The sequence below is a fragment of the Lepeophtheirus salmonis genome, chromosome 5, assembly GCF_016086655.4.
Source record: "Lepeophtheirus salmonis chromosome 5, UVic_Lsal_1.4, whole genome shotgun sequence".
NCBI lineage: Eukaryota > Metazoa > Arthropoda > Copepoda > Siphonostomatoida > Caligidae > Lepeophtheirus > Lepeophtheirus salmonis.
The window spans coordinates 3,713,604-3,730,301 of record NC_052135.2 but is presented as its reverse complement, the minus strand read 5'-3'; the positions used below and the strand labels follow the sequence as shown (position 1 = coordinate 3,730,301).

Sequence of the window (16,698 nt, the reverse complement as noted above, 5' to 3'; positions counted from 1 at the left end):
CGGGAACTCAAACTTTTAGGGATCGTAAAAAAGATCCGAGCAATTTTTCGGACATTAAAAGCTAATGTATTGATTAATCCTATTTTCAAAAATTAAATTATTTCTATTGAACGTAACATTTCTTTTATTTTGATTTGTTCTTGGAGCAACATCTACATAAAAAGTTACATTGTTCCGTGGTTATTTCACACTGCGTTAACTCATTCACACAAAAATTTATACTGTATTTAGTTGTCAACCGTCGATGTTTATTCTTCTTTTCCTCTAATCAGTGTTCTTAACATTGATTTGTTGGACTTGAATGAGTTCTTATTAAGCTATGAACAATTATCAAATATTATCGAATAATGATTACATAGTTGGAAGAATATGCTAAATAACAAGATGGATACATTCTATCGGGTGGTCCATTGAAATATGAACACTTACTATTTCAATAATTAATATGTGATTGAAATGAATTAAATTTCGATATATTAAAGCATAAACGATTAAGAGAGATCAAATATACATCTATTTATAGTATTAATTTTGTTGAGATTCCATTGTTATTTTATTAATTATATCTTTTTCTCTAAGTTTAAAATTCAAAGTGTTCAGATTTTAATGGACCACTCCGTAAATGATAGTGTTACATGAAAACGCATTACATATAAATTATATTTATTTTTAACACCATCCCTTTGATATTGGAAATAATCCATTCAATCTCAAAGTTTTCTTTGTATGTCAAAGACGTTGCTAATAGCCAAAATCCAAAGCTCTTAATTCCTTACCCTTCTTCTCTGGGATCAAACGCTCCACTATTTTAACAACAAGAATCACTTCCGGGCCAAAATAAAACAATTGGAGTGATATCTCTATGTTCTCTTGAAAGAAAATAAAAGATAGTTCCATGATTCTTTTATGCACCTGTAATCTCCGACTCGTCAGTGACGGCTTCTAGGACATCCATTGACTGGAGTCAGACTCTTTTGAAAATCTTAGTGAAATAGGCAAGAGTTTATTTTTAACACCCAATATACCTTGGACTTTTGAAATAATATGTTCATTCCTCAGTTTTTCTTTGTATCTCGAAGACATTGCATCTAGCCAATACTTAGTTCCTGACCATACTTTTCATGGATCAAACACTCCACCATTTTAACAACAGGAGCCACTTTCGAACATTAAGGTCTCGGATGTTATCTTTAAAGAAGGAGCACAGTGTGGACTTCAACATTCTGTTTCGAATTATTAATAAAAAGAGAGGAGGTGACCAACAGGTATCTCAAACATTTTTGATGGAAATATGTTAAGTTGTTTTTATGCTAGGTTGTTTATAATGTATCCAAGATGGCTAAATTTCCAATAAACAATGCGTAACTCATATATTTCAAGAAAATAGACAATTAATAAATACATAAGTATAACAAATACTTGTAAAAATAGTATACAGAATGAACATGAAGTGTGAAAGCTAATTCCACCATACTATGTATGGCTGAGGAAATCCTGTCCTGTTTGTTAGAACATACATATAAATATATCTCAGAACGGACAGTCCCTTGGGAAATTTAAAAATGTCTAAAAATAAAAAAGTAGGCGAAGAAGAGATTTATTTTTATTTTCATCATTTATTTCTTCCTCAAACATCCCATTGTGCATTGTCATGATGGCCCTTGATTTTATTCCAGCGTTTAATTAGTTCAATATCTATGAGCGGAAACTTTTCTTGGAGTACGTGATCCTCTACATTTGGATATCGACGAAGTGTTTCTAGACATATGCGCATTTCTCGACTAAAAAGAGAGAAGAAAATAGATATATATAATAAGCATTAAGTACATAATTGAATGACTATCATATTATAAGCAGTATAGAGTTACATAAATCTATATATATTATTTAGAGTCGATCATAAATAAAAAGACGTTTATGATCCGAGTCATTAAAAAGTAAAGGGTGAATGGTATCTTTTTTAAGAAAGAGAGCAGAAATGTTTGAAAGGATAGAGTATAAAACTTTTTTATATATGAATAAAGACTCGGAGTAATCGGAGTAATTCCAGTCCATATGTCCTTGCTACATATTAAGTAGTTGGAATATTGTGTATTTCCTTCCTCATATAACTCCTTGTATCTAATTAATAAAACTATTCAGAGCCAATCTGCTCTCCTTTCAAACATTTTCCCGGATATTTTTTTCATATACTCATGATGCAAATAATTTCTTTATGTTAGTAGGATAACGCCGTGTTAACCTTATAAATTATGGTTTGAGAAAGTTGGGAATGAAATAAATTAATTTAATATATAGCATGTACTCGTATATACATATATGTATTAAGTATATATAATAATATATTCTCATATTTATACACTCGATAAGTTTTTATTTATAGCATTTCTCATAGTGACCTCATTTTTAGTATGTATGTATGAGTTGGAGGGAGTGCAACTGGGGACATACAAAAGAAATCCTCCACTATTTCTAGTATGAAAAAAGTATATATGTACTGCGTCAACATAAACCAATAAAACATCCAAATTGTATTTTAATACCTGGTGATTACTTCATTTTTTGTTCATCTCTAAATGACTTTTTATTGAGATGTTTTAGGGGGATAATTATTTCATGCCCGTAGATGCATAATTTAAGTGGCAACATATATTATTGTGGGTCATTAGTACATTGGGTAATAAGTATTTGGCGATTCCACAAAGGTCTTAGAAATGTTTTTCCGTTATACATCCGGTTCCAAAAACTCCATTTAGACATATTGCACCAATTTATAATTCATGCATTACAACAGATCTGATATCCTCCATTCTAGCTCTTTATCAAAATGAATTGTCGAATTATTGTTATTTAATTATTTTTACAAATTTCAAAATTATGAAAATGAATCGAAAAAATTGTTTTTAGTATATAAGAAATAGAAGCAATTCACTGATTTATATAAATCACATCCAATAAAATTTAGGACATAAATTGCTATTAGTTAAATTGTTCGCACCTTCCTCAATACTCGAATGCATGATGGCAAAACTATTGGATTTACAAGAAAATTTTAGAATCTTGCCTCTATAATGAAACCACGCCCACTCACTACTACTTATACAGCCTGATTGCTATTCATAACAATGTTACCGGACCCTATATTCTAAAAAATAATCAAATGGAGGAATTTCTCGTTGTAGTAAAACCACCATAAATTTCAAATCAATAAGTTCGTCATTCTTTTATTGTTACGATCAATTTTGGCTATATAAATGTGATGTGCAACACACTCAGAGGGCTTATTAGAATAATTTGTTGATGGAAATGGACGATAATTCATCATCGAAGAATACAAATGGAATCCTCACTCAATTTTGAGAAAAATCATTTTAGCTTGTTTTTATGTTGACGGGCAACATATTTGTATACATACACCCCAAATTTTCATGGACCTATTTTCAGTCAATTATTGGCATTATATTCAAATTTGTATTATGAGTTTATATATCCAAGAATTACAAATATAATTTATAATACTTTTACCCCATTACTTCCATCGAAGCCTTACATTTGAATTTCAGCGTCAGTACTTTGATATGTTCTTCTTTTTTACCTAAATATGGATAATAATAAATAAAATTTCAACTCTAGCCCCTCATGTGAACGTACTGACCGCGTACTTATAAGTACGCGCTAGAATAAGGCCTGTAAATATATATAGTATTTTTTTCTTACTTTTCTATTAAAACATGAAATAAATCGTACTTAAAAGTACGCAAAGGAATTAACTGTTGAAAAACTGTTGATTCTGTATCCGGAATCCTTCCAAGTAGTAACACATAAATCATTGTCAATATACACGGACTTCATGTCTTCTTTTTCATCTTATTCAGTTCAGTTTTAGTTGGCTGATTCAGATTATTGAGCTTAATTTTTCTCAATGTCTTGAGTATCCCTAACCCTGTAGATCCTAAGTAATCCATTAGATCCAACAAAGTAAAGAGATTATCACAAACTATCTTGTGTCCTGCTTTTTGATCTAGTTGCTCTAACATTTCAAATACTACATCTATGTAGAGCCTGTACAAGTCTTCTCTATTTTACTTTTGTTTTTTCTCCATAAAGCAAACAATGGAGGAGCTCTCCGGTTGGAGTACATGCGCACCAGATTTTAAAACCTAAATGCTCAGGCTTTCCTTGGAAAATTGTTTGAGGGGATGAGGTCCAAAATGTTTGACCATTGATTCATCAGCCGAGATATATTAAGATCGATCTACATATTTTTTGGCTGTTTTATTTATAGTCTATTAATTTCCAAAAGAGATTTTTAGTATCTGGATCGCCATTGAAGTGGGTATATCTCATCAGTTTTCCATGGTTGGATCTGGAGATACATCTTTTTACTAAATTATTGCCCGTATCTTTTTTAGCTTCCGAGTACATCCTTTTAGGAAATGCAGTCAGATAGCAATTCAAATTAGTGAAGGTATGACTATCCCTGATCATATTTACATCAACTGAAAAAGCGAATTATTTATCATAGCCCTTTTTTTCGTATTCTCAACAATTGTGTTGCAAATTTTTTCTGTAAATCAAGAGATTGTTTCATTTCGTCTAAATCAACTGGAATATTTATAAGTGTCTGAATATATTTGGAATCATAATGTCCAACTTTAGATCCAATCTCATTCTTGATCCTTGACGGTTTCCTGTTCAAAAAATTCTTGGGAAATTATCGGAATGTTTAGGAGCTTTGTGCTAGCCTTTCTTCATTTTATTGACGATTTTATGATTGTTTTTGACGCCAACATTAGCAAAGGTTTAACTTTCTCTAAATTATCCCTCCTAAATATAACTCTATTTTCCTCGATCAACTCAGTTTGTTCTTTGGTGGAAAATCCACAGCATCGGTAAGATCATAAGGAGGATAATTTTCTAATAAATCCAAAATTTCTAATTTACTAACTCCAGTTTTCCTGAGTTAAAAAGAAATATGAAGACAATTTCAAGCATAAAAAAACAGAAATTTTTTTTAGCTCATCCTCCATTTACGTACTATAAAGTATGTGCGATATTTAAGCATAATTTTTTACCTGATACCAAATATTTAAGCCATATTTTTTTTCTTGATAGCAAAGTTTAGGGCTTAAAGATGTACTATAAACAATTGGAATTTATAAAAAACTCCCATTCTTACGTTTTCAAACAGTTGACTTTAAAGGGAGAGTCCATTTTGACATTTTGAAATATCACATTTACTCTTTAACAATTTATTAGAAACTAGTGAGATCTATGACTCAGTATTATAAATAACTAATGTTCTTGATCAGTTTATCCATCTTTTTTATTATTTCTATAGGCTTGTATGAAAAAGAACTTCATCGTAATAGTGCAACAAATTCACCCTTCGAACACGTACTTTAAAGTACGTTATGGAAGTAACGGGTTAATGTGATGATCAATTTTGACTACTTTAAGTACAAATTGTGACACACCCAAAGGTTTAAAAATAATGAATTGTTGATAGAAATTGACAAATATTCGTAGATGAATATAAACATAATCCATTATGAATTGCGATAAAAATCTTTCAGGCTTGATGTTGTGCTGACAAGCCACAAATATAAGTACAGACATAATATGCTTAGAAGAAGATGAAGATAATAGATCGATAGGAAATCCTTATTGAAGGCAAAAATACACATACATAGATATCAACTCAAGCAAGACGAGAATAAATCTTGATTGACAAATCCCATCTTCTCCTCCACCTCCTCCTCCTTCTTCTGTTAAACAAATGATGATGATGATGATGATGATAAGGTTGTATACTACATAATACTAAAAGATTCTTATTTTATTTTTTAAAGCAGAAAAAGATGCGATGAGGCAAGTAAGTCCTCATTTTGAAGAGAAATAAAATAAAAGATATTATTCCTTTCTCATTTATCAAATAGATATTATATTCATTCCCTTTCATTGCAACATAATACTGAGTGGTCCTTTAAAATCCAAACTCTTTGAATTTTAAACTTCAACAAGATATAATTGATTAATTAACAATGGAATCTCAACAAAAATTAATACTATAAATAGATGTGTATCCTCTTAATTATTAATATAGACGCCCTTAGCGGGAATGATGGCTTCCAGGAGATGACGGAAGGCCTGGCGCCCAATGTTGATATAGTGCTCTGCCATGGCGCCCCAATGCTCGCTGGCTTTGAGGGCCTCGGTATTTGGATGAAGGGCAATGCAAGCCTTCTCCCTCGACATGGACCAAAAAGGTTTAATCGAGGGGGTTGGCTGGCATCAGAGCTGTAGGCGGCGAAAAAAGAGACTTGTAACGAAGGAAATGAGTTTCTTTTATTGTTGGCGTCAAAAGTAACCTCGTCACCCTCACAAGGATCTTTCCACCCACTTTTTTTTTTACTCTCTGGACAGTCTGGTGTTTACCCCAGATATCTCTTGCATGGCCCCCATGGACTTGAGGGCGATTGGCAGTTTTCATTAAATCCTTGGGTCCAGTTTGACCTTTTTGACAGAGCCCTTTTTCCTCTCCAGCGCTTTGGACTTTGTGATGGATTGGACGGTGGTCCTGGAAACGGCAACTGCTTAGAGTACACAAATGGAAATTCCTCGATCACGTTTGAATGTCATTTTCTCGACTTGTACTACGTAAGCTACAGAGTTCGGGGTTGTTTTGTTTTGTAACTAATCGTTTGCTTTAATATAACGAAATAAGAATTAATTTCAATCCACCAACCTTAATTAATTATTGAATTAGTAAGTGTTCAGATTTCAATGGGACACTCAGTATTATGTGCTGGCTAAAGGATCCAAGGAGTATACATGGATCAACATTGTTACTTTTATTGTATCACGCAACCTTTTCTCAAAAAAGAAATAGGCAAAAGGCTGGAAATCAGTTGGTAGTTAGCCAAATAATTCAATAGTACTAAATGCTATTCATCTCTCATATTATTTTAGCACAACTTTTAAATTGAATTAATATCTATATTATTGAAGCAAAGTGCGTATGCCTGTCTGTATGAATGTCTGAAAATAAGTCAAAAGGTACATGTACATATATAGTGCTCCTTGATGCATATTTTTGATATAAGAATAATAATGTAGTCGTGTTAATGAACTATTGCAGGCGTGTGTGCATGTATATGAAGAGTATTCTTTCGGTCAGTTTCTGTTATTGGTCTCTTATGTATAGCATAATTCATTAATTCATACATGTACATCCAAAGTATATATTAAGATTTGAATAAAATATAAACGCTGTTATGTTAAAATGAATGGGGTTTTTTTTAGTGAGCGCTCTAAAAACTAAAGTAATCATCGGTCTTTCATATTAATTTTTTCTCTCAAGGTCTTATAATCGTTCTTTCATTCTTGAGAAAAGAGTACTTCATATGAATTTACATTAGTATTGAATAGTTACGTATGAGTGGGCTCATGATAAACGAAGCATAACACCGACTATTTCTTCGGGAATTATCTTTTTATTTATTATAGCTAAATTTGTCTTTTAGCCGACGCTTGAACACTCCAGGCAATGTGGGTACTACCAATAGCAAATATATATTTCCCAATTCGCCAAAACCCACATTACCGAATCACTCCTGCCCGAAAAAAGTATAAATATATTTTGAAATTATTCAAGTTAGAATGCTATATAATTATAATTCCCATTCATTCATGTTTCTCACAATTTATAAGATAAAATGTTTAATTCTTTGTACAATCATTAAGTGTTCATTAATTGAGTCATTTCATTTCGAAGATGCTTCAAAAACTGGCTTGACAATCTTGTTGACGATTCAACTTCTTTGCTCCTAATTAGTGTTCCGAACGTGGATTAATAAAATTATAATTAGCTCCTTTTAAACTGTGAACAATTCTAAACAATCATTGTAGAACTGCTCCATAGTTGGAAAGAAATGGCCAATTACTAACTGACGTGTCTGGAATAACCAAAATATGTCTCTCTCTAAGCACTAATCCAATATAAATGCTTCGTTCGATATTTTTTAACTACGATGAAGTTTTAAGTATTATTCTTTTTATTATAAGTAAAAATTCCAGTAACCGATGCCGGTTTGGGTCACGGATCTTTTCCGATATTACAAGTTTACTTATAACGTACTTGGGTACTTCTCATGACAACCCCATCTTTGCAAATATAAAATCAGAGATAAATTGTTTAAGAAATATTTTATCTTAAAATTAGAGTTTTAAAAAAAATAGAAATAATTTGTCCGTTTGACAAAAATGGCTTTTGGGAAAACTGTCCTAGAACCGCATAAATAATATTTTGTACAATAAATAAATCAGGATAGAGATGAAAATCGGTCTATAGATTCAGACAAAACTATTCGGTGCACGATTTGAAAACCATTACATTTGTATCTGAGATCACAATTTGGACTGTTTTTCGGTCCAAATCGGTCTATAAATCATTATTTAAGACCGACCCGGTCTTGGACATAGACTCAACACTACTGGATACATATATTTATAAAATAAAAAAAGTACAATTTATTTAAATTGAATATATTTAAAATGTATTGTCCACCTATCAGAATGTCGAAAAAATATCATCATCTATGTAGGTCAATTTCTTTTAAACATATGTATATACGTATTATTAAAAAAAAGGAGTAGGGAACGTCACAGAATTTTAATGAAGTCAAGTTAAATATATAGCAGCTACATATTTTATTTTTTTATAAATCATGTCCAGTTTCTCTTTGAAATCATTGACAAAAAAGTAAGGAGAGAGAAAAAAAGAGATAAATTGATTAGAGTGGAACATCGAATGTATGTATACCAAATTCAATCATACTCCAATCATGGTTTGTATTTACCTGTATCTTAGTACAACTAGATAGCAATATCAAGTTTTAGGTAAAAGGATTGAGGAAACATCAGGGTATTTTTTTTAATTTTTTGTTCTTTTAAAAAATACTACATAGATTTTTGGAGTCTGCCATCAAGGCTGCATAGGCTGGCTTGCCAGAAGACTACATACGTCAGGTTTTTGCAGGCTTTAAGGAGGATACCATCATTGAGGCTGAAGGAGGTCATATTGAATAAAAATGTCGATTTTTGTTATAATTCACTGGAGATAAACTTTATTGTCTTAACTGTCTTCACGAACTGGTTTTTAATCAAGTTTGAATAACAATCTTCAAGATGCATGGGATACATTCTACTAGTTTATAAAGGATAGGACATTGATTCGTTCATAACCAAGATCAAAGCTTTTAACCAAACTTTCACATTCAATATGATAACAAAACTTGAAGATGTACATATTGATGAATGGAATATCGGAAAAAAATGAAATATTTTCTTCATTCAAAACATAACTTTCTCCGCATTAACACTCTCTCAAAGCAAAAAATTTTTTGAAATGGACAAATTTAACATTACAATAAAGATGTATTAAAATTTTTTGCATGTATGTATATATGTAAAAGTGCATTCGTATACATAATATTGCTTGTACATAGGTATATACAAGCACACAAGCATACACATATATAACAATGTATGATTGCTATCAAAAACATGAAATGCTTTGCAATGTTAGTTCTGTATTAAAGAAAAAAAAAGTCTACTTTCATTTGCATAGACTTCTTAGTAGTACGTGCATATTGCAATATTCGTTTTTCAAAGGCAAAATTATATCATTTATAGAGCTGTAAATTCGAAGCATTTTTTGGTAGTTAAAAAAAACGGAACGACGTAGCTCAATGGACAAAACCCTCGGGATATTTTTTTTTTAAACTCAATGTACGTAGGTTCGCTTCCTTGTCGTTAATAGAAAAGAAAAAATACTTTATGTTGATGGACTTCAAAGAAAACTCATAAGTCAGACGGAGTAAATGTAATACTATAACTTTTACTTATTCTAAATCAATCAGTGCAACTCCATCCTAACAATTAAAGGAACAAAAAAAAACCTTATAGCATCTGGCTATAGGTTACTTTTTTACTAATAGCTGACTCTTATACACAAAGAAAAAATTAATGTCATTCCTATTAGAACATAATGATAAGTTATTCATATAATTATTGTTATAATAATAACCACGCAATGAAAATGTTTACGTAGATGTCGCCCATCTCACTATTCAATATAAATAGAGATACTACATTCAACATATTTTTTTAAACTAGGATTATGTATTAAGCAATAGTATAAGCTTTTAAGGATCCGTAAAAGTTCGAGAACCTGTTCGGATCCGAAATACATATTTACTTATAGCGTGTCCGAGTACTTTGAATCCGAATCCTGCCCTATCTTTATTAAGCAATACTATAAGTTTTTTAAGATCCTTTTTGGGAGACCGTTTGATTAGATCAGCTGCAAGTAGCACTTAGATTAAGGAAATAAGCACAAAATTCACTCTGCATTGTAATCCTCTGTTGTGGCACCTTTTGGGGGTGCATGTCGAGGTGGTTCGCATGGCAAAAGTGTCAAAAAGAGTTCAAAAGACTCATTCAAAAGATTTTTTCATCGGAGGAGATAGTTTTCCTTCATTGTTGCTGTCAAAAGTGGACTCTCCACCCTCATTAGGCTCTTTCTACCCACTTTTTTGATAGATCTTAGAACAGTCTAGTGTGAAACCCACCTACCTCTTGCATGGATCCTCATGGACTTGAGGGGATTCGCCTTTTTTTTAACTCCTCTGGATCAATTTTCTCCTTTTTGACAGAGTCCTTCTTTCTCACCAAACTTCAGACTTGCTGACGGCGTAGATGTTGGTTCTATCGACGCCAAACCACTTAGAGTGCGCGAATAGCAATTTGTGGAACACGTACAAGTGTCATTTTCTGAAGTTGTACATAAGCTAGAGAGCTAAGGTTTTTTTTTTTTAAACAATTGTTTATGCTTTAATATATGGAAATATGAATTAATTTCAGTCACTTAATTATTGAATTAGTAAGCACTGAGATGTTCCGTCTACAAGAATGAAATCATAATGGTAACAGCTTTGGAAAATGAAAAAAGCCAAAAGATTATTTTCCTCGAAATATTAAAAAAAGCCTCTCCCACTTTTTAGGAAATATTTAATAGACCTCTACATACGTTGTGATTCATAATATTTGTCCTGCCGATATGGTAAAAAAACGAAAATTAACTGGGGCACCCTGACAATTTAAAGAATGTTTTGAAAGGAGAACAGCTTAGCTCTAAGAAGCCATGAGAGGAAGGTAATTAGCACAAATCCCACTCCGTATACATATAAGAATCATATATGCTAGAATAACTACGATATCGATCCTCAATTCTGCTCCGAGACCAACAACGTCTTACGCTTATAACTCCTTCTCCCGGTCATTCAAGATCACGCCCTAATTTTTACTTCATACTTTTATGAAGTCCCTTTTCAAGAATTAGATAATTATAACAGCTTATTTCAAATAAATCATCTTGAGTAACCACAACCAAAAGTATCGCACGCGTTCTAAGTCATATTTTAAACAACTCTTTTTATATATATGTATACATACATAATTGGAACCATTCAAGAAAAGCATAAAGCTAATAATATGAGGTTTGTTTGTAGTATAACATTAACATGGACGCCTAAATATATAATGGAAACTATATAGAAAGTTAAATTCAATTAAAATAACATCATTTAAATACATCAGATTATAAAAGAAGGCAAATAAGCTATTAGCATGAAAGGAAAGAGGGAGAAGAGCAAAAAACAAGGCCAAAAAAAAAAAATTAAAAAAATTACCTGATGTTGGTATCTCCTGTTGGTAGATAAAAATTAATATTTCAAAGAATTTTCTTATTTAAACATTAACTTATATGGATGTCTCAAGAGGATTCATGCATTAAAATATGCACATTCATCAAGGGGGAGGGATATATATATATATATACATATATGGTCCATCAACACCAAAGCCAGCTAGAATGATTGCTTTCAATATTTCCGAGTAATGCCGGTGTACATAATATTGCTAGTATTTAATATGTATAATCATGTATAGAGTTGTGTAAAATATTATCTAAAGAGTGTTTCTTATTTTCATAAGCTGTTTTATCACCTCGCTAAAGCGTCTACAACTATTGCTCAGTGCGTCAAATGAAAAAGGAAGTACATCTTCTATAATATAATAATGAAGCAATGTATGTCGGTTTGTCAGTTGATTGTCTGCAAACCCCTAATTTTTTTATAATGAGTGTGTGTAGATATAGATCAGCACATCTAATAAATAAGAAAAGTAAAGGACTGAGATCCTAAATATTTTTTAGTGAGAGGAGAGTATTACTGAGGATTTATCGCGTAGTTATATTCTATACTAACAAAGGCTTATCCGGCTTTGCTTGGGGCAAGGAGTGGGCGGGGAAAAACATAGCCAATGGTCCATATTATTTCTTCTTAAGGTTTAGACACCTTCGGTGCGGGCGAGGATTTTAATATATGTTTTATTATTAATCTTAACAAAAATGGGTTATAGGCTACCAATAGCATATAATCATTAAATATGAAGTTCATCTTCTTTTTCTTTTTTTGTCAAAAATTGTAGAATCGAAATTTGGAAAAAAATTTCAAAAAAACAAAAACGTTTTGTACTAATTTTGCTAGGAAAGTATTAAAATGCATTTATTGGAATTGCAAAGAGGAACACTACTAACCTACCAATATTTTTTTGTACTTGCAAAAAAAAAAAAAAAAGTTATAGAAAAATAATGTCGTTGAAAAAATTTCCATCTATAACTGGTTGATTTTGGCAAATATTACAAAAAGTATGCCATAGAAAGTTCCAAAAATTTAAAATACTATATTGAATAATTCAAATCTGAAATTTTCTCACAAAAAATCCTAGTATTTCCCGCCTCTGTCCTTGATGGATAAGGAGTGGAATTTGTATTTAGTTATTTCTTCTCTCTGCTACATACAGCTGATTTAATAAAACGCTAATACAGCTAAGCTGCTCTCTTTTAATCTATTTAATTTCTTTGTCAGCTTGATATTTGCATACCATTTCTCCTATCTCATGTTAGTGTTCTGGACCTTCATTTATTGAACACCAAACGGAGTATCCCTCCCATTAACTAAAGAATCATCCAAGAGTTGAAAATAATGTTGCGTCATAATTGGGTAACTACATACTCATTAATTTAAGGCCTTTTTGGGAGGAATGGTTGAAAAAATCAATAAAAATAACATCGTGAGCTCCCTCTTAGAGTGACATATTTCTTACACACACACTCCACCCCCATTAACTAGAGTTGACATATTTTTAAGAAAAAACTAAGCTTATAAATTAAAAAAGAAAAAATGGCTGTTGCGTGTACTCTATCTTCTTTTTACTTCATTAAATGTGCTATTAACTTCTCCTTCTGAAGTAAGAATTCTCGCCTTTCTTGGGTATAAATTGTTTAAAGAATGCATAATAAAATAAATAATCAGACCCGTTCAGATAAATTAGGACCAAGTTTATGGGCATCAAGAGTAACAGCAGGGATATCTACAAGTAGCTTTTTTATCTGGAGAGGTCGATAATGTATATTTATAACTTTCCCAGAAAAAAAAAAAAATCCACTTCATGAAGATGGAACACAAAAGAAGGTCCGCTGTGATCTAACTCAATTGCCCAGGACACTCTAGCCATGACAGCATCAGACTACACACGCATCTAGAGTTACAAAAACACGGGTATGTCTAACAGGTCCAATCACTGTACCAAGAGAAACAGATAGAGGACCCCCAGGTCTCTGTTTGGCTGACCCAGGCAAATCCATGTCCATCCTTGCCAAAAACCGATCCATGCACAGCAGTACCATCTCCAGGGCCATCAATGATAACTTAGGATACAGGAACTGCATTCTAACGGTGAGATACATGTTAACAGACTCAATGAAGCTCACCAGAGAGGCTAGGTGCAGGAAAGTCCTGTCTTCCTCGAAGAACACTGGAGAAAATTTGGAATTCTTCTCAAATGAGAAGACATTCACTGTTGACAAGAAGAGAAACAACCAGAATGACAAATTAATATGTAAAGCACCTTCTGAAGTCACCCATGGTCTTCAGGACGAAGAGCCCAGCCGGCATGATGGTCTTATGTGTCATTAGCAGTGAGGGGCACATCAAGCAACTCTACTTCTTCAAGCCCAAGCAGAAAGTGAAAAAAGAGGTCTTTTGAACGTGGTCAAGCCCTGGATGGACAAAGTGGCTGGAGCAGAAGGTCTACCTTCCAGCAGGACTCCGCCCCGGCCCATAAGACCAATACATAGTGTAGGCATGGCTTAAGGGCAATATGCCTCATTTTTTGGGACTTCAAGATCCGTCCCTCCAACTCTTCTGATCTTAATCAATTTGAGTTTTTATTCGTAGCGAAATTTGAAGGGGAGGCCTGTGCAAACTACCATAACTCTGTGGAGGCCTTAAAGTCGTCCATTATGTCTGTGGCCAGTTCCATGGACGCTGTGGAGGTCTCAAAGTTCGTTAAACCTTTCATGTCCCGGTTTGAGGTTGTCCTTGAAGGAGGAGGAGGAGGACATATAGAATAAAAAATATTCAAAATTGTCCCATGCTCCATTTTGCCAAACAAAGTATTATCCATAACCAAACGTGTTGGATATTGGTGCCCTTAAACTTGATCCAAACTTATCTGCAAGACCCAGTATATGAATTTAAATATAATTATTGTTCTTTACAAATAACATTTAAAGTGTAGAAGGATCTCCTCTTTATAGCAGTGATTCAAAATCATAGGGCATGCAACTGAGATTAACAAATGTTCTTCATTCAATAATACCGTATGATTCACTCCCGGCATCCCCTGTGTGCTCTTTTTTTTTTTCTTACAGACTACTCAACTCTATGGATTTAAAAATTTAGGGACCTCACCCCTGTGATTCAGCCTTGATATGTAAATACAAAGTTTTAAAGTGCCAATACTTACTGTTTCTTTTTTGATTCTTTTTTGACGAGAACCTCATGATAATGTTCCAAAAACTCAGTTACTTCAGGTCCATAATTGCAACTATATTTGAGTCGAAGGGTATTTTTGTACTCTTCATTCACTTCGTAAGGTAAATTATGTTCAATAGGATTATACTCCACCTCAATACCAAAGGAACCAATCCTTTTTATTCGCTCTCGTTCTCCTGTCTCACCCACTTCCAATTCCCAATAAGCCCTATTCCGCTCTCGAACCACTTCCTCCAAGTTTTCCATACTATCGTCTACCTAGTAATATATAAATTAATATTGTTAGATGAAATCCTTTTTTAAATCAATAACTACATAAGTATATTCGCACTAAAGCTTAAAATAAAGATGCAAAAAACGCCAGTTCACTTGATTAGATGCATGGTCGTAGAATTATATTTTTGAGTGCGATGCCCCTTTTTTTAATACCACGGATGACGTCACTACATCATTTTTTTATCTCTCGTGACGTCATTGTGGGGATTTTTCCTTTTTTAAATTATATAACTAAGTCAAAATATAATATGATCGTATTCTAATAAAAATTGAGGCATTTGTACAAATCGTGAACTTTGGCCATAACGGAGACATATAGACAATCATAAAATAAAAAGTTGTTTAGAATTCTGATTTCCATAGCGTAGGCTCTATTTTATTCTGATCAGACCAAATTCCTATGCTGTGGAGAGCAATATTTTTATTCATATTAAATTGATTTTTATTTTATATAATACGATCGATTCCCCGTGTCTCAAAGTTTATTTTAACTTTGAGAATAGTTTTTTCGAAAATACACCCAAAAAATAATTATTGTACCAACGAAAAAAGGGAAAACGCGTATTAAATAGGCACAAAATGAGGGAACAACAACAAAACAAAACCTAGACATTGATATAGAAAGAGACACTCATTCTAGTAATCTAATTAAGAGTAAAAGAATATTATTATGTAACATTTCTTCACCAAGTGTAAGACCACACTCAGAGAGCCTAGCTAGTAGAGTTCGGCTGCAGCATTCGGTTTCCATCTGGAAATCCTTGACCGGTCTGAAACAGCTATGCTTTTTTGAACTTGACTTATTCGTTCCTGTAAAAACGTTAGGGCTAGAAAGGTCCAAATAAAAAAGTCGGTATGGACCGGTCTACAGAAAAAAGTAAGTCTATTTTAAATTGGCAAATCCAAGTATAAGGTCGCCGCCCACAGGACCCACAGAGTCCTGCTGTGGATTTTTTAATTTTTTTCCCAAAAATTTAATTTTTCGAATTTTATTACAAAAAATGTATTTTTTGTGAAAAGCTATGGATTTTTGAAATTTTTTTCCAAAAAATTTAATAGTAAAAATGCATTTTAAAATTTTTTTGTGAATGTCTATGTATTTTGCAATTTAATTTTAATTTTTTTTTAAACCAAGCCCCCCGAAAAAAAAGGATAGGATGAGAAAACTTTTACGGTCGATCCTGTTTTCAACAGGCAAAATGACCGTGTTGTGAGCTTTGGAGATGTTTGGAGATCCAACGGGAAAGCCATGAAGCCGCTATGGTTCCCCACAGGCTCAGATTAACAGCGGAGGATTATGTGAAGATTCTGGCGTCCAAGGTCCTTCCGTGGATCAAATCCATAGTCGGCAACTCTCCTTGAGTTTTTCAACAAGATGGAGCACCCACCCACGCTTCCAAGAAAGCTCAGGAGTGGCTCAAGGACAGCATGAACTTTTGGCCAAGGACTACTGGCCCCC

At 32.8% G+C, this 16,698-nt stretch overlaps 1 protein-coding gene across 1 annotated transcript in view; it reads right to left on the bottom strand.

The window, feature by feature from the left end:
• Nucleotides 1-1,344: 1,344 nt before the first annotated feature.
• mRpL47 (mitochondrial ribosomal protein L47) overlaps nucleotides 1,345-16,698 on the bottom strand; it is a 37,748-nt gene continuing 22,394 nt past the window's right edge. The window contains exons 3-4 of the mRNA XM_040713572.2: nucleotides 14,935-15,221; nucleotides 1,345-1,781 (exon numbers count right to left, since the gene is read on the bottom strand). Coding sequence (XP_040569506.1) covers nucleotides 1,628-1,781; nucleotides 14,935-15,221 — 441 coding nt within the window. The 3' untranslated portion in view covers nucleotides 1,345-1,627. The remainder of the gene's footprint in view (nucleotides 1,782-14,934; nucleotides 15,222-16,698) is intronic.